We start from the raw sequence: 22,265 nt of genomic DNA on the forward strand, positions 1-22,265 counted from the left end.
TCCATATTCACTAGATAAAGCATTCTTCTTTGCTGCTTGGCATAAATGATTTTGTGTGTTAATAACGACTGCATTCCAGCCTAGGGGTGGTGGCGTCTAGGAGATAGCAAAAGTCCATTCCCATGTTTGTGTGAAGGGAGATGTTGCAGTGGCTGATGAGGGAGAAAGAAGCTAAACCTCTTGTCAGCTCAGTGGTGGCTCTTGGAGACTTCAGAGAGATGCTTGAGGTGGCTGTTGTCATGGCTTTGAAGAGCCTATGGCTCAGTGTCCTGCAATGGCAGCCACAACATGCCAATGTGTGTGGAGCAGGACCTGTCATTTCCTAGTGTGCTGGCCCAGCCCCACTGATAAATATTTAGGGCAGATCAGGCGGTCTGAGCACATGTGCTGAGGAGGAATGCTGCACTTGGCTGAACAACTAGGCATTATCCGAGTTCCACTTTAAATACATGCTGTCTCTGTAATAACACTGCGTGGCTCTTCCAGATAGAAAATTCCACTTAATGTGCTGTGTCAGTTTGGGCTTGCAAGTCCTAAAATATCTCATTAGTGATTTATGTCTCTCATTGTTGTTCTTTTTGTCATGCTGTTATCTCTGCCCACGCACTGCTACCCAATCTTGCCCATTTTGCGTGCTGTTGCTGTGGTTATTGCGTGAGAAGCAAGCTTGGTGTCTCCCAGAGAGCAGCACACGCCTAGCTCTGCACTTGAATATTCAGTTTCTTGTGTTGAAGGTGTATCTGAATTTTATCTTGCTGGAGTGAAAGTAGCTATCTTACTGAGAACCAAATTATTTCTCAAGGTACTAGGAAAGTATTTGGCAGGAACTTCACTGCTTCAGATGAAGCTCCAGAAAACACAAAGCTTTGAAGAGAACTGCAAGCTTTAAGTCCTTTCTATCTTGAATTATCTTTACAGAGCTGAATAATACCCTGTACTATCTGTGTGCACAATACTTGAATTAATTTTATGTTGATTCATTAAGGGGAAGCTTTTTTCTTTTACCTTTACCCTACTCCCTATAATCCTGCAAGCCAGCTTCTGGTGGAGTTAGCTTCAAGCATTCATTAGCATAGCCTGAGCCTTTGACACACTGCTCTGGTGATTTATGCTTGTGAATATTCATTGTAGCAAATCCAGTGGCTTTTCTGCTCGTTCTGGGTTTTGGAGGGTTCCATGCAAGGTATAAAAATTGCTTTGCAACCTGTAACTAACTCCCTGTAGAAGTTTGCTGCATTTGAATCCCTTTGCATGAGTGACAGCCGAGAGTCCCAGGAGTGCAAGTGGAGCCTTGCTTATCAGAAAGGAGGACTGCGTTTGAAGGAGAGGTGTCAGGACAGTTGCTAAGTTCACTCTGTGTGTTAGTACATCATCTGCCACCCATCCTGAGAACTGCCATTAGAGGCTAGTTAGGGGAAATGTAAATTAGCTCTGAAAAGAGTAAGGGAATCGGAACAGAGGGAAAAAAGCTCATGAGAGAGCAGGCGGGGGATAATAGAAAACACTTCCAGAGTTAAAGATATGTGAGAGAGGCAAGGAGGAAAGGAAATGCCACAAGATTAATTTTCCTTTGTATGTACAGTGATCAAAGTCTGAAACTCTCAAATACTGGTTCCATTTCTGACATAACTTGGCGCTGTGACCCGCTAAAGTCTGTTTCCCTAAGGGTGCCTTCCGAGAAACCCTATTAGTTCTGCCACTTGAAGCTAAACTGGAGTAAGATAACAGAAGGGAAGAAATGTATTAACTTCAGAGAAGGAAATGACAGACCAAGTGATCTCTATCTGCCAAAAAAAAGAGTTATTTCTATGTAGAATTGGCCATTTTTTGTCAGTAAGAGGAGATTTGGACATACTGCAGCGTGCCGAAGGATCTTAGTGCCAGCCGATGAGCTTATTCAGAAGATCTGAAGCAGACATTTTGCTTTCTCCAAGAGATGCAGGTTTGCATCCTTTGGTTTTTTTTTAGGTGCAGTGCATATCATAGCAAAATTAAAGCATTCCCAAAGCAAGAGAGTGCATTGGAATGGTGCTTTAGGAATGAAGAGCTTGCTTACTGCTCTTGTACTGTTTGAAACCTTCTCTTTCTGGCCCTTTGCCAGTGTGGAAGGAGTTTGTTTTCAGAGAAATATTGTTGCCAGGGGACAAATGTTGACTGTGTTGTGTTTAAAACAGGCTGATATTAATTACATTCTCTTAGCTATTCTCCTTCTCTGGATAACTTTAAAAGGTCCTTCCAATTGCCAGAGTACTTGGGTGAGCTCTCAGAACATGAATGCAGTGTCTCATCATTTACGTGAAGAATGCATTAAAGAACTGGCAAGAGCTGAGCTCATTGCTATGCACGGTCCAGAAATGTTGGTTTCAGACAATTACACTAATGAGTGACATACAGCAGCATTAGTGAATGCAGTGATTTCCCTCCAGTTCCTCTTTTATCTTTAAACTTCGAGTCAATTGTTAGTTAACCTGTGTGGAAAGCTGCTTGCTGTGTTAGACCAGAGGCCTTGGGCGGGCTGAGGTAGTTGGAGGTGTCCCTGCTGACTACAGGAGGGTTGGACAAGATGACCTTTGAATGTCTCTTCCAACCCAGTGCAATCTGTGAACAGGTGGGGGGAGACACCTGTGCTATGACTGAGGCAATGTGATCTGGACTACAATCAGTCTTTGGGGGTTTCCAGTTCCCCATGTAAAACTGAACAGTGTTTTGCACTGGGTTTTGCTTCTTTCAAGGGTTGGGCTGGAGTTCTCTTCTACAGACTGGCTTTGTGCAAGCTTCCTTGATCTGTGCTAGTGCTGGTGGTCCCAGTGATGGGACTGCAACAGAACAAGGGGACATAGTCTCAAGTTGTGCCAGGGGAGATATAGGCTTGATATTAGGAGGAAGTTCTTCCCAGAGAGAGTGATTGGCATTGGAATGGGCTGCCCAGGGAGGTGGTGGAGGTGTTCAAGAAAAGCCTGGATGGGGCACTTAGTGCCATGGTCTAATTGACTGGATAGGGCTGGGTGCTAGGTTGGACTGGATGATGTTGGAGGCCTCTTCCAACCTGGTTCATTCTATAATTCTGTCATTCTGTCTGGTAAGATAAATGCCATTTACAGCAAAGATATCCAAGTTATAGTAATAAATTGGCACTCAATTTGTGGCTCCCTGGGGAACAGCACTAGCTGCTTCCCTAACTGTGTGCCATCTCCCTAGCTGTCTGCTCAACCAGCTTTTGTGTTTCTGTTTGTTTAGGCACCTGTGACAGACATCTCTGAGTATTCATCCGATAGTGCCAGCGTGGGAGAAGGAGACGCAGGCCTGGTGACCACGGCTCCGGGATCCACGGAGAGATGCCACTGGAGGACAGGAGTGGACACGGAGGGTGATGGAGCACGACCCATCAGTGAGTGGCTGAGGTCTGCACAGGCCCTGCTCTGCACCCCCAGCAAGCAGGCGGGCAGGGCTCCCCGAGCCCCCACTGAGTCTGCCAAGAAGAGGAAGCTGCTGAGGTAAATGTGCTGCTTAAGGAAATCTTCATTCTTCTTTTAAGTAAAACAATGCCTTCGGTCAAATTCAGTCTGGAGAAGAGGAGGCTCCCAGGTGACCTTCTTGTGACCTTCCAGGATCTGAAGGGGGCCTACAAAAATGCTGGGGATGGACTTTTTAGGCTAAAAGGGAGTGCCAGGAATATGGGAAATGGAGCAAAGCTGGAGGTGGGGAGATTCAGACTGGCCGTGAGGAGGAAGTTGTTGAGCATGAGAGTGGTGAGAAGCTGGAATGGGTTGCCCAGGGAGAGGTGGTTGAGGCCCTGTCCCTGGAGGTATTTAAGGCCAGGCTGGATGAGGCTGTGGGCAGCCTGCTCTAGGGTAGGGTTTCCCTGCCCATGGCAGGGGGGTTGGAACTAGAAGATCCTTATGGTCCCTTCCAACTCTGGCTGATTCTATGCTTCTAGAGAAGAGTAGGAATGCATTTCTGAGACAAACATTTTAGAGATGCACATTCCAAAAACTTAGAAGAATGTTGTTTATTTGTAAATGAGCAAACAAGGCGAGAGAGAGCTCAGCTGAGTTTCAAAATCCGTGGTGAAATCTCATGATCCTACACTTCTGTGAGATTACACACCAGTTAGGTGTGGTGTTTGCACTTCTAATCATGCTTTACAATGCCTTACAGATGTGCAAGTGGACGTACTTCTGGTGTGGCTTGTTATCATTGCACTGCTCAGGACAGAGTGGTGTTTAGGCAAAGGTGTCATGTACTGTTTAATTGAAAATGTACATCTCTGTGACTAATTAGATTTGTTAAAAAGATACCTAACTGCTGGAAAAAAAAACAAACAACAACTTGATGTTGACAGATCACTCTTTCTGTTACTAATTCCAGTGCAGAAATTGTCACTTGCCAATAGTTAATGAAAGTCACTTTAACTTAACCTGTATATGTGAAGTTACACCTCAAGCTATAGAGACCACACACAGTGCTCCTAGAGATATCTACTGTTCTTTTAACAATGTGGCTCTTCCCTTTATGTCTATTTTTCAACTGATTCCACATGCAGTAATCAATTATTAAAGAAGCAAAGCTTTACTTTGGTTAAATAGCCAGACATTATTTCTCTCTGCAAATGTTCTTGCCTATTTCAAAAGGCTAACTGAAGAAACAGATTAGAAAGTCCTAATTACTGGGGATTTCTGTTCTTAAGAGTGCTTTACTCATGCAACCAAGCTTTATCTTTTGTTGCTATTAAAGCACACAGGCTGTACTAGGCCAGAGCAAAGTTGTAACACGTGAAAGTGTCTGTTAGTGGCCAAAAGGAAATGTGTATGGAAGTAATAGGATGCAGGACAAGCACACAGTGGAGAAGAAAAGACTAAGAGGGGATTTAATAAGTGTCTGTAAATATCTGAGGGCTGGGAGTCAGGAGTGGGGGGACAGGCTCTGCTCACTTGCTCCCTGGGATAGGACAAAGGGCAGTGGATTTGAGTTGCAGCACAGGAGGTTCCACCTCAACATAAGGGGGAACTTCTTTACTGTAAGGGTCCCAGAGCACTGGAACAGGCTCCCCAGAGAGGTTGTGGAGTCTTCTTCTCTGGAGGTTTTCAGGGCCTGTCTGAATGTGTTCCTATGTGACCTGAGCTAGGTTGTATGGTCCTGCTCCGGCAGGGAGGTTGGACTGGATGATCTCTTTGGGTCCCTTCCAACCCCTGACATCCTGTGTGCCTGTATGTTACCAGATGCATTTCCAGCTTTCAGCAGTTTTCTGCTCAGGAGCTGTTCGTTACCTTCAGTGGCTTTGTCTTTTTCGTATATTTGGCAGGGGAGTTGGACTCAATCTCTGGAGGTCTGATGATCTCCACTATCAACAATCTTAGTGCAAAAGTATATTTTGCAGCAAAGATACTCTGAAAAGAGTGTATGAGAGAATAAATAGCTTTAAAAACAGAGAAATAAAACCAAACCAGCACAACTGTATAGAATGTAATCTGTCTGGAGTGGCCAGAGGAGCTGAGCTTGCAGGACTTTTCACTGTGGTTCCACCTTGGGTTCCTTTGGGAACAGGAAAGCAGGCAGGAAATACCTGAGTTATGAGTTGTGTTTATCTAGTTGCTTTGCTTGTCCAGGTAATTGTCATCTTTTCACTCTTCCTGTTTAGGACATTCATTCCATGTGTCTCTCTTTCCCATTCTTCTTTTTACTGTTGATGGAGAACATTTTCATTAGTTTGCTAACAATGCCTATAAGGATCTGCATCCTTGATAGTAAAGCTCAGGTTTTCAGTGCTGGGGTTTAAGGGCAGGTTTGGGGAAAGGTTTATCAGCATCTTGACTGATGAATGACAATGCCTTCTTTCTGGTCATTTAGCTAAAAGTTATGTAGCAGTCATTGGCATCTGCTGCCAGTCATGACTAGAACAAAAAGCAGTGAGCAGAGGAAATCATCCTGGAAGCTGAATCTGGCCCATGGCTAACACTTGGAAAATTTGGAACTACACAGCAGGTGGAGGAAAGCCAAGAGCCTGTGCTTAGCTGGGATCTTTTCCCAGGCTGGTCTGGGGAAGCATGGGTTGAATGGAGATGGTGGAGATGGTAGAGCTGCCATTTTCCAGTGTGACACTCAATGTGAGAGGTTTTATTCCCAATCCAGACCCTAATCAGTATGCTTACTTCATGGAACAGTCCTGATGTGGGTGCAATGGGCCTCTTTTGGGTTTGCTTCCACAATTAAGACAAGAGGAGTTATTTCTATTTTCATCTTCTTGCTGCATGAAATAACTGAAGATGTCTTCCAAAGCAGAGATTAAAAATGTAGCTTATATTTTCAGAAAAAAATGCTATATCATGTGTAACAGTCTCTTTCAAGTTCTTTAGGCACACTTCAACCTGATTTTTTTCTGTGCAACACAAGATAACCACCCCTAACATTCCCTCCACCAAACCCTAACCTAACCCAAATGAAAACAAAAAAACCCAAAACCAAACAACCCCCCCTAATTAAACAAGAAAAAGAAACACCAACCAAACAAGCAAGACAACTCCTTCCCCCACAAATACCAGAAAACCCCACAGCCCCTCCAGAAACCCACAAAAAGCACCAAGTGAAAAAAGCAATAAGAAAAGAACTGTAACAGTCAATGTTAAAATTCAAGTAAGTTACTACTGTCCTCCCCTGGAATCTTCCTGGTGCTAACATGGAAGTAGCTGCCTGGGTGTGAGCCAAGGGTATTGATCCTGTTGTATTCTCATGCACTACAAAAATCCAAATGTATCCAAACCACCAGAAATCTTCAGGAGCAAGGTGGTAATGGATGATTTAAATGAATTCTTCTGAGCCTAGTGTTAGAAATCTGAGTGTAAATTCAACACCTTTGAGTAGAACTAGAACTAGAAACCCATCTCTGTCCCCAAAAGAACATGCACAGTGTGCAACCTTGCTCATGACGAGTGAAATTTGATGGGCTGTGTTGCAGTCCTTCTCTGTTAGGAAGGAGTTAAGTGGGATTTTGCAAGTGATTAATATTTGCAGATAAAAAAAAAAGCAGGACAAAAGGAATTCCTCCCCCCTCAAGCCTGCTGAGTGGTCTGTTGTGTGCCCTTTTGCCAAATTTTTGTATGTCTCAATGTATCTCTTTAGTTTTGTTTCCAAAATGGCTCTAAGTTGTTCTTTCTACCATGGTCCACAGAGGTGAGCAGGTAGTCTGTGAGGTGGTGTTTATCATTTGGGGGCGTTGGTGGTTCCAGACAGGTTCTGAGGGGCAGTGCTGTAGGAGGTGCCAGTCTGCCATGCTAGCAGCCAAGTATCATCTCTTCCATTCACAGCCGTCACTACCACTGCTCCTGGGCATCCTCACCTCAAACACTGGTTTTATTTCTGATCTCACGTAGCCACCTTCCTTTATTTAAACAAAACTGATTGTACTGCACCCATGAGCTGCTTAGAGTTGACAAGGAAGTGCTACTAGTGCTGTTTGATACTGGGGTGCATTGCCAGGGCAATCAGATCAAGAGGTGCTGGCTTTAGATGTTCCACCACAAAGTTTCAGTTCCTCGGCTTTAGTCAACACCGCTTGGGCAAATAATGCAAGTGATTTGTGAACTTGAGGGGAGAGAGTAGGTACTGCAAATAACAGTTTCCAGGAAGCTCTTCAATTTACATTTGGAGTTCGTGTCAGTGCTGCAGGGTGAAATTTCACTAGTTCCAAACTCTCAAAGTTCCCTTGTGAAAGAAGGGAGAAGCGAAGAGTGTTGACAGTCTCAAAGTTCATTACCTAGGATAAACAAATAATTGGGTTCATTTGGTATTTGTGAAAAAGGAAGCTCAGAAAGCACACACTCAGCTTTTCTTGTCTACAGTTAAAGCTTTCTTAAAGGTTATAGGAATTGTTTGCTTTTTCTAGTGAGATTTTTGATTTCCATCAGGAAAACAAAGTCCCTTTCAGTGCAGGAAATAGATACCTGAAGTTATGTAATGTTGACCTTGCTTTTAATTCTGTCACCTTGCAAGAACTCTTAGTTGTGAAGAATTGCTGCTTTAGCTTTTTGGTTGCTTTTTAACATTGGAGTGGCTGGCTGTAGTTAAATAGCAAAACAAAGTCTTGGGAAGTTCAGTTTAACTATCTTTTATCTGCTTGTATGCAGATCACTTGCAGATCTGAGCTGTTAAAATTGACTTCCTTTATCAAAAAAGAGAAAATTACAGAATGTCCTGGTGCTGCATGCAGTAAAATGAAACCCAGTTGCTGCTTGAGGCCAGCTGAGGTCCTGGAAATGAAGGAGATTGCCAGGCCAGGAAAAGGTTTAAAATTATTGTCCTCAACTCTGGTCTTTTCTTGTTCTCTCACATAGGAAAAGAAGTTGTGCTGTGCTTTGATTCCAGCAAAGTAGCCTGCATTTGTCAAATAGAATCATGCCAGTGATCATGGCAATGGTGGTTCATCTAAGGCAAAGGCTCATAAATCTAGGGTTTGTGTCAGAACTGGAGTGATCTAAAAAGCTTAAGTTACTCTTTCTGATCCCTTCTTACTTCAAGTTGAAAGCTTCTTCACTGGAGAGGAGTTGGGCCTCCATAGAGGAGATTTGAGTGTGTGTGGCCAACATTCTTCAACCACGGCTTTTATTTGTACCCAAGCTATTCTGTACACTAAAGGAGCACTTGGTAGTGACTGTCAGCATCCAGTGTGGCTTATTTTGCAAGTCATGAAATAGCTGATAATAGCTGATGGGTCTGTAGTGTTGGCAAAAGAAATGCCAGCATGCTTAGGGGTCCTTTTTTCTTCTTTAGCAAGCACCCCATGGAGTGGAAATGGACAGCTGAGTCTTGCAGAAGTCAGCTACTTCAGCAGTTAACTTGGAAATAGGAAAGGAGTTCTGTCCTTGCCTTGAATAGAGAGAGGGAAATTGCCCAGTTCTGTGATGGGGGGATATATATATTTATATAATCTGTGGTGTTTTGAAACATGTGGGGTCTTGAGTATAGTGTATATGAGGAGACAACTCAGTAACAAGATGCTTAAGTGCTCCCTGTTCTTAAATTCAAATGCAGTCTGGAGAGAAGTCAACTTAGATGAATGTGGGGTTATTTTTGGTAACTGCCTCACTGAATTAAAACCTTAAGAAATAAACAGAGACCTCCAGCACTTCAGAAAGACTGGAAATGACTTCGCAAAACACACCCTACTCATTAATGCACACTCTTCCCCCTGCCTCCTTTTTCCCCCTCTTAGCCTCATTGGAGCTGGAAACTAGGGGGCCAGCAGCCTGAGAGCCGCAGACCAGGTTCATCCTTACCTTTTGGTGGCGCTTGTCTCAAGGTAGCACAAAACTCTTCAATCATGCTGCTGCAATTTGTGGAGAGCGACAAGCAAGAGCAACTGAGCTTTTGTACTTCTGAGCTTTCTTATGGTCATCAAAGCTGTCTTTCATGTGGATACTTTTGGACGTGGACAGTAATGGCAAACTGTTGTTTTAAGCACAGTATTTCAGCAAGCTCAGTGGCCATGGATTTCTGCTTGTTAAATCAGTCTGCCTTCGGGGATTTAAAGGAACCAAATAGTTGTACTGAAAGCTTTGTGATTAAAAAAGCTTGTGGGCAGTAGAGATTGCATCTGAGCAGCTTGGCTTCCCTGAACAGCCTTTGTATTAACAATTTGCCAAATGTGTTCAATTTGCTCATATTAAAGCATTTTGGGAGCAATTCTAACGTGCTGGTCAGTAAAGTATGCATCTCAAATTACCAGTTTCGTCGCTTGAATCCAGTTTGTCAGTTCCCTTGATTACAGAAATTGTACATTAGTAATCAAAATATATTTCCCAACATACATACTCACCAGATGTTGGGTCCCTTATGGAAGACAAGCAAATGTGCCCTAAGAGCTAGATCCGTGCAAAAGGCAAAAGAGGGAGCTGAATTTGCTGTTCAGAACTTCTTGAAGCAGCTGGGTGTGTAAATAAACACAGACTACAGTTTAACCAAGACCTGGTGAAGGGAGGGGAAAAAGGGGAAATGGGGAAAAAAGTAGGGAGGGAAGGGAGTTTTAGGGTGTAGAATCCAGCTTTCAGCCTTGATGCCATTAAATCTCTCATCTGGCAAAATGAGGCCAAACTATTTCTGGAAAATGAGGGAATTTTTCACAGGAATGTGTGGACAGTGAGAAGTGAATATTATTAATCTCTATCTTGAATTACCAAAATAAGCAACTTCCACATGATAGAATCTATGCCAAACAATGACTTAGCCCCAGCAAAGCCAGTTAACTACCAAAGACTGAATGTGAAAGCTCATTAGGTGCTTAACAATCCACAGATGTGCAAGTGGGAGTAACATAATAGCCATTTTAGAATCACAGAATCAACCAGGTTGGAAGAGACCTGCAAGATCATCCATTCCAGCCTATCCCCCAGCCCTAGTCAGTCAACTAGACCATGGCACTAAGTGCCTCATCCAGGCTTTGCTTCGACATCTCCAGGGATGGCAACTCCACCACCTCCCTGGGCAGCTCATTCCAATGCCAATCACTCTCTCTGCCAACAACTTCCTCCTAACATCTAGCCTGCACCTCCCCTGGCACAACTTGAGACTGTGTCTCCTTGTTCCGTTGCTGCTTGCTTGGCAGCACAGCCCAACCCCACCTGGCTACAGCCTCCCTTCAGGTAGTTGTAGACAGCAGTGAGGTCCCCCCCCGAGCCTCCTCTTCTCCAGGCTAAACAGCCCCAGCTCCCTCAGCCTCTCCTCACAGGGCTGTGCTCCAGGCCTCTCACCAGCTTGCTGGCTCATATTCAGCCTACTATCCACAAGTACCCCCAGGTTTCTTTCTTCCTGGCTGCTCTCCAGCCACTCTGTCCCCATATAGCTTTAAATACATAGTTTATATATATATTTTTTAACCATATAGCTCTTTTCAAAGCATGAAGTTGATCCTTACACTGAAGCCAGCACCTGATTAGTGCCATATTCTACTTGGTGTAAGCTCTGACTCTTCTCTCTCATCTGCACAGCCAGGAATGACTTGGAGTTCACAGCATCTCGCAGCACATACATAGGCTCTTTCAACAGTGTGGGTACCTGTACTGTATGGGAAAGGATTAGTAGTTTTCAAATGTCACTGTCATCAAAGCTGTTGGAATATGCAAGATAAAACATCTTTTTCTTTGTTTTACATGCTTGAGCTAAAAAGGAGCTTGATCTGGCTGGGTTTGGGGAGGTGATTCAGTTTCTTCGTTTCTGCCTTTTAAAAGGAACCAACCATGAACTACCAACTCTCTGCCTTGTCATAGAAATTCCTTTTGTGCATGACACGTTCTTGATTTGTGTTTTCCAGTTTCACAATGTATGAAATAGACATTATAAAACTCCCCATTTCCAGTGACCAGCTGAGGACCTGTCATAAATGCATTCTTGGTTATTTCATATTCTGCAATCAAGCAGATGCAAAATGCTTTGTGATGTTTTCTATTTAAGCTTTTTTTTAACTACTTTTGGATTGTGACTGGAGGGGTGATGCTTAGTATCAAGGAATTTTCTGAGCACAGAGGGCTAGGAAGGAAAAGGCACAGCTCTATTTTTCATGCAACTTAGTGATTACTAATATCCTACTGCAGACATGGATAACAAAATAGTAATAAAGTTATGATTCAGTGAGACCCTCTCTGGCATCAGGCCTGAAACAGAAAGGGTGTATTGCAGTAGCCACCAAATCAGGCACTTGCTTTTCTTCATGCTGAACTCATGGCCTGGACACAACCATAGTCCAGCTTAGGGGAAGAGAGAGAAATAGGCTGTGGACCAGTACTATTTGCTCTCTTCTACAGGTGTCTTAAACTTTCATGGCATCACTTGAACAAATGAAATACATTTTTTTCACTGATGACTGTGTGAGGAATGAAGCAAGGCTGTAGAAGTCTCCTGTTGCACAGTTCTCTTCCAGCAAATCAAGGTTTTGAGCTACTGGCTGTGTTGTGTCTTGCTGCAGTCAGACCTCAGAGTTCAGTTGCAGACTCATGCATGCAAGACAAACAAGCAAACTCAGAATGTGTTTCTAAGCCCCGATGAGCTGGCATCTACCTGTTCCAGCATGGTTCATATAGACCATGCAGCCAAGCTGAATTACAACTGCATCTGAGAATGGTTCCCTGGCAGGAAGTAAGAATGGGCAGACAGCTTGTGGGATTTTGCAGAATTATCTTGCCCACAAGTGTTGCAGTGCAGCAGGGTCTGAGTGCTCAGTTTTGGAGGCAAATGTGGCTAGAGCAAAATGTCATCAGCAGAGTAAAAGATCCTGTGGGAAGTTCTGTGACTGACTACTTCTCATGGTCGCAGCTTCTCCCTTCTCTGATGGAACCACACCAGCCATAGAGGAGATGCAGTAATGTAAACTACAAACCTTGCATGGATCACTCTGTCCCAAAGGTGGCTCCTGTATTTCAGAGTGTTCATTCTGTGATCTTTTACTTCTGAAGTTTTTTGCTGTGCTATCTAATAATTCTTCTGACACACAGCATTTTGCCAGGTGTATGTAGTTGTTCATTAGAAACTCAGCTGAGACTGCTAACTGCTTTGCATATAACCTGTTGACTCGGCTGCAGGTGAAATTGCTCAGTAATTGCTAACCAGAGCTTTTTACAGCCTACCTGAAACGCTGCTTAGCTTTTTTAGCTGATCCTTGGTTTCCACAGGTGTGAGTCCTCCCAGTTTCACATTTTCAGTGTGATCTTTACCAATCTGTTGTGGGTTTATTTTTTTATTCCTAAAGTGTTCTATTAATGTGCACAAAGAATATTAAGGTGATTGTTTATTATCTCTCATTTCTAACCCTGTTTAACTCAAGGACATCTTTCACTTTAATAGAAGTATTTATTGATATGCTGGAGAGTGATTGTGGAAAAACTTGCACTATAAGGAAAGAATTAAGTAAGTTTCAATGCAGATATCCTGGCTGAAGCCAAAGGAAAATGCTCAGATACTCCCTTAGTAGTCCCAAATTCTTTGTAGTAGCCCAAAGACAGCTTCCATCATATTAGTCTTTTTGTTCTTAAAGTGAGAAATTGTCTTCTGGCTTTGATTCCAGGGGTAGGAATTGCTTTAGTGTTACCTTAAATCTGTTTGTGCTAGGTGCCACTCCTCTGCTCCTCACCTTGGGAATGCTAAATTAATTTTGTCTTGGAGAGTGTTCAGACCACTGAAACTGCACACTTGACCCAGCTTGTGAAATGAATCATAGGGTCAAGTATGGGTAAAAGAATATTTTGGTGATTGCTCCTTGCCAAAAGACAAACAAATCTCTGAGGTGGGGGGGGAAGGGAAAAGAACCAACCTGTTATAACTAGTGGTTACACTGGTTTGTTTTGGATGTGCTGTGCCTGTAGTATCTGTCAGGATTTGTGTGTAAGTGCAGAGGAAAGTTGAGAACCTTGCATTACAGTCCTTGGGTTGGAAACAGGATTACAAATGGGAAGGTTTTAGACAAGCAGGTAGTGAAAATGCTTTATTGTGTGCATTGACCTTGAATGTATGCCTTAGTGGGAGTACATCCACTGGAAATTCAAAATGAGGGGAACTAATCTGCAGAATGTGATTTGCCTGTATGTTTCTGTCTTTAAGGGGAAAGCACAGATCTTCCATCTGTCCTATGGCTTCTCACTTGGCAAAACTGAATGCTGATTCCTGGCCAAACTGAGCATTCCTTTATTCTCTGCAGGGGTGGGCTAGCTGAGAGATTGTGTCGGCTGCAGAACAGAGAGAGGTCTGCCATTAGCTTTTGGAGGCATCAGTGCGTTTCAGATGATAAAATCCCCTCAGGTAAGAAGCATTATACATATAGTGCTCTACTATGTAAAATTCTATACTTATATATGTGTATATATGGCCCACAGAGAGGTATGACTGAAGCTTTTATTCTTTGTGGTTTTTGCCTGACTTGAGTTTAATGCTCCCTTGACGGTCTTCAAGCTAATATTGCATTTCAGCTAAATATGATGGTTTATAACATCTCAGTCATCAAAGTGTTTGAATGCAAGAGGTAAAGAACTTGTTTTAAAGACCCTCCATCTACGTTCTTCACAGCTCCTTGATTTCTGGCATCACCTGAAGAAATGGTGTTTCCAACAGATTGTAGGCCAATACAAGGTTTAACTTGTGGGGGTTTATTTCTTTATCACCACCTGGTTTGTTTTTCTGTGAAGTATTCATGGACAAGTGCTGCAGTTGTGAATGGCAGCAAGTATGGACAAATGCAACACAACCACGAAATGAGTGTGAAGCATAACTACAGTGGGCACTTCACTTAAAAAGAGGTAGCAGGAGTTATGTGACTGAGTTCCAAGAGACTGACAGCACCACCTTTCAGCAGTGTTCCTTTGGAGATAATGAGGTCATAGAGTTGAAGTGCGAGGAAACGGTTAGGGGTTGTTATCCATTGGGGGGGGGGTGTGACTGTAGGCTATGAAGCATCAGGTATTTATTCTGGATCAAGTTGACAACTTGTTCCTGAGCACATATTAACTTACATTTCTTTTTCAGAGAGTCCTCTGGTCTTAATTTGCAAACACACAGATGAGGGGATCTATCACTTGGCTTGGAAGTTTGTCCTTAATTCCACTCCCAAATTTTTAGAAGTGGACATTCTTCCAAATCTGAGTTTGTCTGGCTTCAGTTCCCCTCCTTTGTTTCTTGTAAAGCCTTTCTCCAGTAGATTAAAGAGCTCTTTAGTATGTGGCATTTTCCCTCTCTGGCACTTGCACAGCAAAATCATGCTGCTTCACTATTTTCATAAACTAAACAGATTGAGGCCTTTAAGGCTCTTTAAAGCATTTTTGCCACTCTTGAAGTGATTTGTATGGCTGTTTGTATGGCTGCACCCTCTCAAACTTTTCAGCATGATCTTAAGAACAAGGACAGACACTCTGTATGTATTTTTCCAGTGTTAGTCTCATCAAAAGCATCAGCCAGATCCAGTTCACTGCTCAGCCTCCTGTATGTTCAATGAGTCTAATCTGGCTTTGGTCACAGCAGGATGTGGGATTTCACATTGAATTGATTGTCCAAAGTGGTTTCATAACTTCTGTAGCTGTTGTTTTCTAAGATCCAGTTTCCTACTCTCCAGCTATCACTTGTGTTTCTTCTACCTAAACACACAGACCTATTTGTGCTGCACCCAGGTCTGCTTCACTGGAGTCTCAGGTCACTGTGTGTGTCAAGCCTATCGTCTCCCAGTCACAGATGTTCTTAAAGTTGTGGTATCTATACAGTTTCTTATTTCTTTAACTTGTTCTGATATCATTGATGAAACCACTGAATAGCGTCAGTGCTTGCTTTCAAATCCTACTGGAACTGCTCACACTCAGTCATGATTCTCCACTGACAAAAAGTTCTCGTTTCAGAGTTCTGTGAAACTTTTGTTTTACTTTGCATCCCACTTAGAGTACATTACTGATAGTGGAAATGTTGGGAGGTTGTATGGTTTTAAGTCACATCTAGTGACTCTAGCCAGTTTTACACTTTCTCACTGGAGCTTTAGGAGGTTTACATCCTGTGTCCACTTGCATGCCCCGTGTTCCAAGTGCTGCCTCTGTGGAACGGCATCGTCTGTTGCTGGCCTTAATCCCCTCCTTACTTTTCCAGTCCCTGTGCCTAGATCTGATGTCAGGCTAGCTGGTCTCCAGTTATTGTAGGTCACTTTGTTTGCTCTTTCTGAATACTAGCACAATACCATCAGCCTTTCAGCCTTTCAGTCTCCTGGCACTTCCCCAGTATTTGAAGACTCACTAGAAAGTAACATCAGGGAACCACAAATATCTTTAGCCAATTGTTTTCAGCACAAGTATGTTGAGAGTTACACAGACATGCAGACTTAAAAGCAATCAAGCCTTCTGCACGTTCTTTACACCTGAATTACTAATGGCTAGGAGGTTACTTTGTCATTCTTATGTGGTGTGAGGATGTCCTTTTTGTTACTAAAAAATGTGAAACAGAAATGGATACTGAATAGGTCTGTCTTTTTCATCAGACGTAAGTTTCTTGTGTTCCCTGTGGTAATGGACCTACAACATTGCTAGTACTCTTTCTGCTAATAGTCTTTTTGTCCTGGCTTCACATGTGTCCTTACAAAACCCTGTGTTTGGCTGCTCACCATTTTGTTAGGCTTTAACTCCTAGGCTGAAATACTCCATGCTAAACATCTGCCTCTGGCTGAATTCCTCTCTTTGATTATTCTTCTTTCTCTCAGAAAATGAGTCAGAATTCGTTAGCATTTTATGAGAAACCAGCTCTGGGAAAATACCTTGCTCTATTCTAAAGCCCATTTCAAACGTTCTGCTGAGTGTCTGCAAGACAATTCAGCGTTGGCAGCAGATGAGCCCTTTCTGGGATGTGTCTTTTGTCATAATGGTGAAAATCTGCAAGAGCCTGGGCAAGTTAGAAGTCTTTAGGACAAACTACTGTTTCATTTACCCTGTGAGCATTCGTGAGAATTTCTGACAGATGCTGAACGTGCCATAATTTAGGAATGCACTTCAGCTGCACAGATGAAACTTCATGTCCAATTCCCACTCCTTAGTCCAAAGCATAAGGATGATTAAATAGTCACTGAAATGGCTGTGATAATATTTCAGCTGGGACTGTTTAGTTTGAAAAAGAGGAGGCTGAGGAGAGATCTCATTGCTGTCTACAGCTACCTGAAGGGACATTGTGGAGAGGCTGCTGCTGGGCTCTTCTCACAGGTAATTGGAGACAGAACAAGGGAGAGTAGCCTCAAGCTGAGGCTGAGGAGGTTTAGATTGGACATTAGGAGAAAGTTTTTCACATAGAGTGGTCAGGGACTGGAATGAGCTGCCCAGGGAGGTGGTGGATTCACTAACCCTAGATGTGTTTAAGGGCTGTTTGGATGTGGTGCTTAGATTTAAGGTGAGTCTTGTAGAATAGGGTTCTAGGTTGGACTTGGTGATCTTGAGGCGCTTTTCCAACCTGGATGTTTCTGTGATTCTGTAACTGGGGGATATTTTTTCACCTAGGGCAAAAATCTAATTTTTGCTGTTTTTTCTTTGAATGGCCATACTGCTTCATGTCACCAAAATAAAATTGGTGTTTGGCTTGGAAAATGTGAGTTGGAATGTTAAAATTTTAGTCCTGTAACTAGATAACCTTCTAATTGCTTCCAGTTTGGAAATGTGAAGTGTCAGCACAGCAAATGCTTACAGCTTTTAAAGTTCATACTAAGGGTGTCTCACTGGTCTGAGATTCTTCTTCGATTTTATTCCTCTCTCTTTTACCCAGTAATAATTCTAAACCATGTAGTTTCCAAAACTGATTATCACTTTTTCAACAGAAGCTGAGAGGAGAACTTACCCAATGACAAACTCATTTGAGAGATCAAAGGAGCATTAAGATTAGAATCATAGAATCAACCAGGTTGGAAGAGACCTCCAAGATCATCCACTCCAACCTATCCCCCAGCCCTAGCCAATCAACCAGACCATGACACTAAGTGCCTCATCCAGGCTTTGCTTGAACACCTCCAGGGACAGTGACTCCACCACCTCCCTGGGCAGCCCATTCCAATGCCAATCACTCTCTCTGCCAACAACTTCCTCCTAACATCCAGCCTGCGTCTCCCCCAGCACGACTTGAGACTGTGTCCCCTTGTTCTGTTGCTGGTTACCTGGCAGAAGAGCCCAACCCCACCTGGCTACAGCCTCTCTTCAGGTAGTTGTAGCCAGCAATGAGGTCTGCCCTGAGCCTCCTCTTCTGCAGGCTGCACACCCCCAGCTCCCTCAGCCTCTCCTTACAGGGCTGTGCTCACCAGCTTTGTTGCCCTTCTCTGGACACCTTCCAGCACCTCAACATCTCTCTGCAATTGAGGAGCCCAGAACTGGACACAGTGCTAATGTGGAAGATTAAAGGAACTTAGTTCCTGGGTGAGCTCTCCTGTCATTTTGGATATCCCATAGATATGTACAGACCAGAATTTCATTGCTAAGGCAAAGGGAAGCAATTTCAAGAGAGATCAGTTGGAAGTCCTCCTTCCATTTGAGATTTAAGGAAAAAGATTTCCAGAAGTGTGGGTGTTCCTCCCATTAGGCATTTCATGTTACAGAACTTGATGCCTTTGTTCAGCTTTTGTTTACTTTCATGTTGTATCAACACCCCTGTTATCCAAGCCCCCCTCATTTTGGCTTCATTTTTTAAACATTCCTTTGTATGCTCCCCTGACCCTTTTCTGTAAGTATCCATTGTGGTTTGGCTGCCTCTTGGTCACTGGGATGAATCACAACCCCAGAAAAGAGCACCTCATTGCTGGGTATTGTGTAGCACATGGGGGCTCACTTTTGGCTGACACGTTCTGCTGGGTAGAAGAAAACTTTGTGCTTTCTTCATTTGGAGAGTTTTGGATCAAAACTGTGTTCCATGACCTGTCCCTGTGTTGGGTTAGGCACTTAGCATGTGTGTTCTGGTATGGTGATTGGTAACTCCACTTCTGACACCAAGATAATTGTGTCAGACAGAGGATTCAGAGGGAAAAAGGCTGAAACATGCTCATGTTGCAAGGATCAGTGCTGGGCCCGTCCTGTTCAGTGTCTTTATTGATGATCTGGATGAGGGGATGGAGTCCAGCATCAGTAAGTCTGCAGATGACACCAAGCTTGGAGCAGGTGTGGATCTGTTGGAGGGAAGGAGAGCCCTGCAGAGGGACCTTGCCAAGCTGGATGGGTGGGCAGAAGCCAATGAGATGAGACTGAACAAGGCCAAGTGCAGGGTTCTACAGTTTGGCCACAACAACCCCAAGCAGAGCTACAGGCTGGGGACAGAGTGGCAGAGAGGGACCTGGGGGTGCTGGTAGATAGTAGCTGAAGATGAGGCAGCAGTGTGCCCAGGTGGGCAGGACAGCCACTGGCATCCTGGCCTGGCTCAGGAGCAGTGTGGCCAGCAGGACAAGGGAGGTTCTTCTGCCCCTGTACTCAACACTGGTCAGGCCACCCCTTGAGTGCTGTGTCCAGTTCTGGGCTCTTGAATTGAAGAGAGATGTTGAGGTGCTGGGACTTGTCCAGAAGAAGGCAACGAAGCTGGTGAGGGGCCTGGAGCAGAGCCCTGTGAGGAGAGGCTGAGGGAGCTGGGGGTGTGCAGCCTGCAGAAGAGGAGGCTCAGGGCAGAGCTCATTGCTGGCTACAACTACCTGAAGGGAGGCTGTAGCCAGGTGGGGTTGGTCTCTTCTGCCAGGCAACCAGCAACAGAAGAAGGGGACAGAGTGTCAAGTTGTGCCTGGGAAGGTCTGGGCTGGATTCTTCACAGAGAGAGTGATTGGCATTGGAATGGGCTGCCCAGGGAGGTGGTGGAGTCACTGTCCCTGGAGGTGTTCAAGCAAAGCCTGGATGAGGCACTTAGTGCCATGGTCTGGTTGATTGGCCAGGGCTGGGGGATAGGTTGGAGTGGATTATCTTGGAGGTCTCTTCCAACCTCGTTGGTTCTATGATTCTATGGTGTGGGCATACTGTGGTGTAGTTGTAATGGAGGTGAATCTCAGGCTTTGTGCCACAAATTCAGAAGTGTTTATTTTCTCCACAAGATGAGAAGAGGCTGAGAGGTGTGCAGGCTCCATGTAACAGCCAGTCTGCAATCTGTCTGGCTGATGGGTTGAGAGTATGATGTGCAAGGGAGCTTGAGACCATTTGCAAGCTTTTTTTTGTCCTGTGTGCAGTGCTGCAACTTGCCTGTGAAGTTTTTTTGTTTGGGCAAAGAAGAGATCTGGAAGAGTGAGAAAGGAGAGGAAAAAAGAGAGGGAAAAAAAAAACCAAGCGAAAGAAAACCCAAAAACCAAGCAGAAAACTCCATACAACAAAACCCCACCCAAACTGTTACACAAACCCCAAAATAAACAAGCAAACAAAGAAATCAAAACCCAATCCAGCAAGAAAACCCCAAACGTTTCTCCTGTCAGTACCTGCTGGTTATACAGGGATTGCAGGCTGCAAGAAAACAATAGTGTCAGAGCTATGTTCAGGTAACTTTGTAAGGGGACACTAACGACATTTGAAGTGAGCTCATGTGAATTCCTTCAGTAACTTCTGAAGCTGCCTTCCTAAATATTGTATTTTCTGTTGGGTTTCTTTTTTTTTTCCCAGCTATTAAAGTACTACTTCACCTCCAGGGCTCCTGCAGTTTTAATCTGAGAATAATGTGCTTCTGCATTTTTAATCTGGTACATTTGGTATTTGTTGGCCTGAGATTAAGATTTGGGATTGGATTGCACTTGAATTTGAGTGATAACCTGATAATAAACCCAAACCATTGATGTTTCCTTCCAAACTGCTGCTTCCTCTCAGGGGGACGTGACTTGCAAGGAGCAATGATTCTTTGCTTTGTGGCATGCATGTAAGGAAAGGAGGGTGAAGCACTAGAGATGAGGACAGGGGAGGAATCATAGAATCATAGAAGCAATCAGGTTGGAAGAGACCTCCAAGATCATCCAGTCCAACCTATCCCCCAGCCCTACCCAATCAACCAGACCATGGCACTAAGTGCCTCATCCAGGCTTTGCTTGAACACCTCCAAGGACAGCGACTCCACCACCTCCCTGGGCAGCCCATTCCAATTCCAATCACTCTCTCTGCCAACAACTTCCTCCTAACATCCAGCCTAGACCTCCCCTGCCACAACTTGAGACTGTCTCCCCTTGTTCTGTTGCTGGTTGCCTGGCTGAAGAGACTAACCCTGCCTGGCTACAGCCTCCTTTCAAGTAGCTGTAGACAGCAGTGAGGTCACCCCTGAGCCTCCTCTTTTCCAGGCTAAACAACCCCAGGAAGGTGAAGCACTAGAGATGAAGGTAGGGGAGGAAGGTGAAGTACTAGAGATGAGGACAGGGGAGGAGGTTGAAGCACTAGAGATGAAGACAGGTTTCACACAACTCATTTTCAGGAAGGCTGACTGATTTACAGAAAAGGATATAAACAGTCATTCCCCATTTCCAGTTAAGGTGATGGGAAGAAAGGATTTTAGCTGCTTGGACTCCATATATAAAAAGCTATCTCTGTGAATGAAGACCACAAGGGTAGTCCCTCTGACAGGGTTTCCTTTTAGCATGCAGAACTCTTATAAAAACACAGAAGTCTGCACTCTGCCAGTTGTTGCTTATTTTCTTAGTGCTGGATAGTTTGTTTTATTACTTAAGAGTTAATAATCTAAATTAGAGCCATGGCAAGCAGCCAGGTTTATGTTTGTCTTTTTTTTTTTTCTGCTCACCAACTGCCTGAACTTGTTACAGCACTGGGGAGGGAAAAATCAAATGTAAACTTGTCTTATTTTCAAGTCAGAATTCTTCATGGTGGTGTTGTTTCCTTGTGAGAAACAATAATGGCATGCACAGTCACTTTGAGTAGCTCACATATGTTCTTATAAAGAATGCCTGATGCTGAAAGCACAGCCAAATTCAGCAGCCTTTTCACAATGAATATAGATGTGGCAGAAAGCCACTGTGCCTCTGACACTTGGTGTGTCTCTGAGGAAAAAAGCCTTTTTGAGTGGCTTCAGAAGTCACCAGCCCAAGAGGAATAACATGTATAGATCAGAATAGCAACCAGAGGGTTTTTGTGTACAGGCTGTGAAAGTTTTGGTGGTGAGGGACTTTTTAGGATGTCAGGTAGTGAGAGGACTAGGGGGAATGGAGCAAAACTAGAAGTGGGCAGATTGAGATTGGATGTTAGGGAGAAGTTCTTCACTATGAGGGTGGTGAGACACTGGAACAGGTTGCCCAGGGAGGTGGTGGAAGCTTCATCCCTGGAAGCTTTTATGTCCAGGCTGGATGTGGCTCTGAGCAACCTGATCTAAAGTGAGGTGTCCCTGCCCATGGCAGGGGGGTTGGAACTAGAAGATCCTTGAGGTCCCTTCCAGCCCTGACAATTCTATGATTCTATGAATGTCCATCTGGTATTCAGCTCTGGCTTACAAGTGTCTGCTTGGTATCTGCCTGCTTGTTGTGCTTGCACCTGCATTTTTTTATCCGAGGAAGGAGAAAGAACAGCAATGGGATGCCGAGCAAAGAATGGTTTTGTTTTGATTTATGCCTGCAATTTGATTTTTCTAAACACTTTTTACTCTTGAGAATGAAAGTAAAACTTTGTGGCCTGAAACAGAAAATGTAGGCTTGGCTATTCTTCCACTGCAGATAGTGAGTGCTGTCCCAGGAGGGTGTCTAGCAACTGCAGTTTTGGAACCCCAGTTAGACAATTAGATGGTGTTGGGATGAAATAATGAAAAAAAAAAAACAACAAAGGGAGAAAAATGTGGAAGTCTGCTTTGTT

General features: G+C 43.9%; 1 protein-coding gene across 1 annotated transcript in view; it reads left to right on the forward strand.

Moving 5' to 3' along the window:
- SPIDR (scaffold protein involved in DNA repair) overlaps positions 1-22,265 on the forward strand; it is a 199,134-nt gene that overhangs the window by 43,086 nt on the left and 133,783 nt on the right. The window contains exons 6-7 of the mRNA XM_064170710.1: positions 3,238-3,494; positions 13,676-13,776. Coding sequence (XP_064026780.1) covers positions 3,238-3,494; positions 13,676-13,776 — 358 coding nt within the window. The remainder of the gene's footprint in view (positions 1-3,237; positions 3,495-13,675; positions 13,777-22,265) is intronic.

Source organism: Pogoniulus pusillus, chromosome 34, assembly GCF_015220805.1.
Source record: "Pogoniulus pusillus isolate bPogPus1 chromosome 34, bPogPus1.pri, whole genome shotgun sequence".
Lineage (NCBI taxonomy): Eukaryota > Metazoa > Chordata > Aves > Piciformes > Lybiidae > Pogoniulus > Pogoniulus pusillus.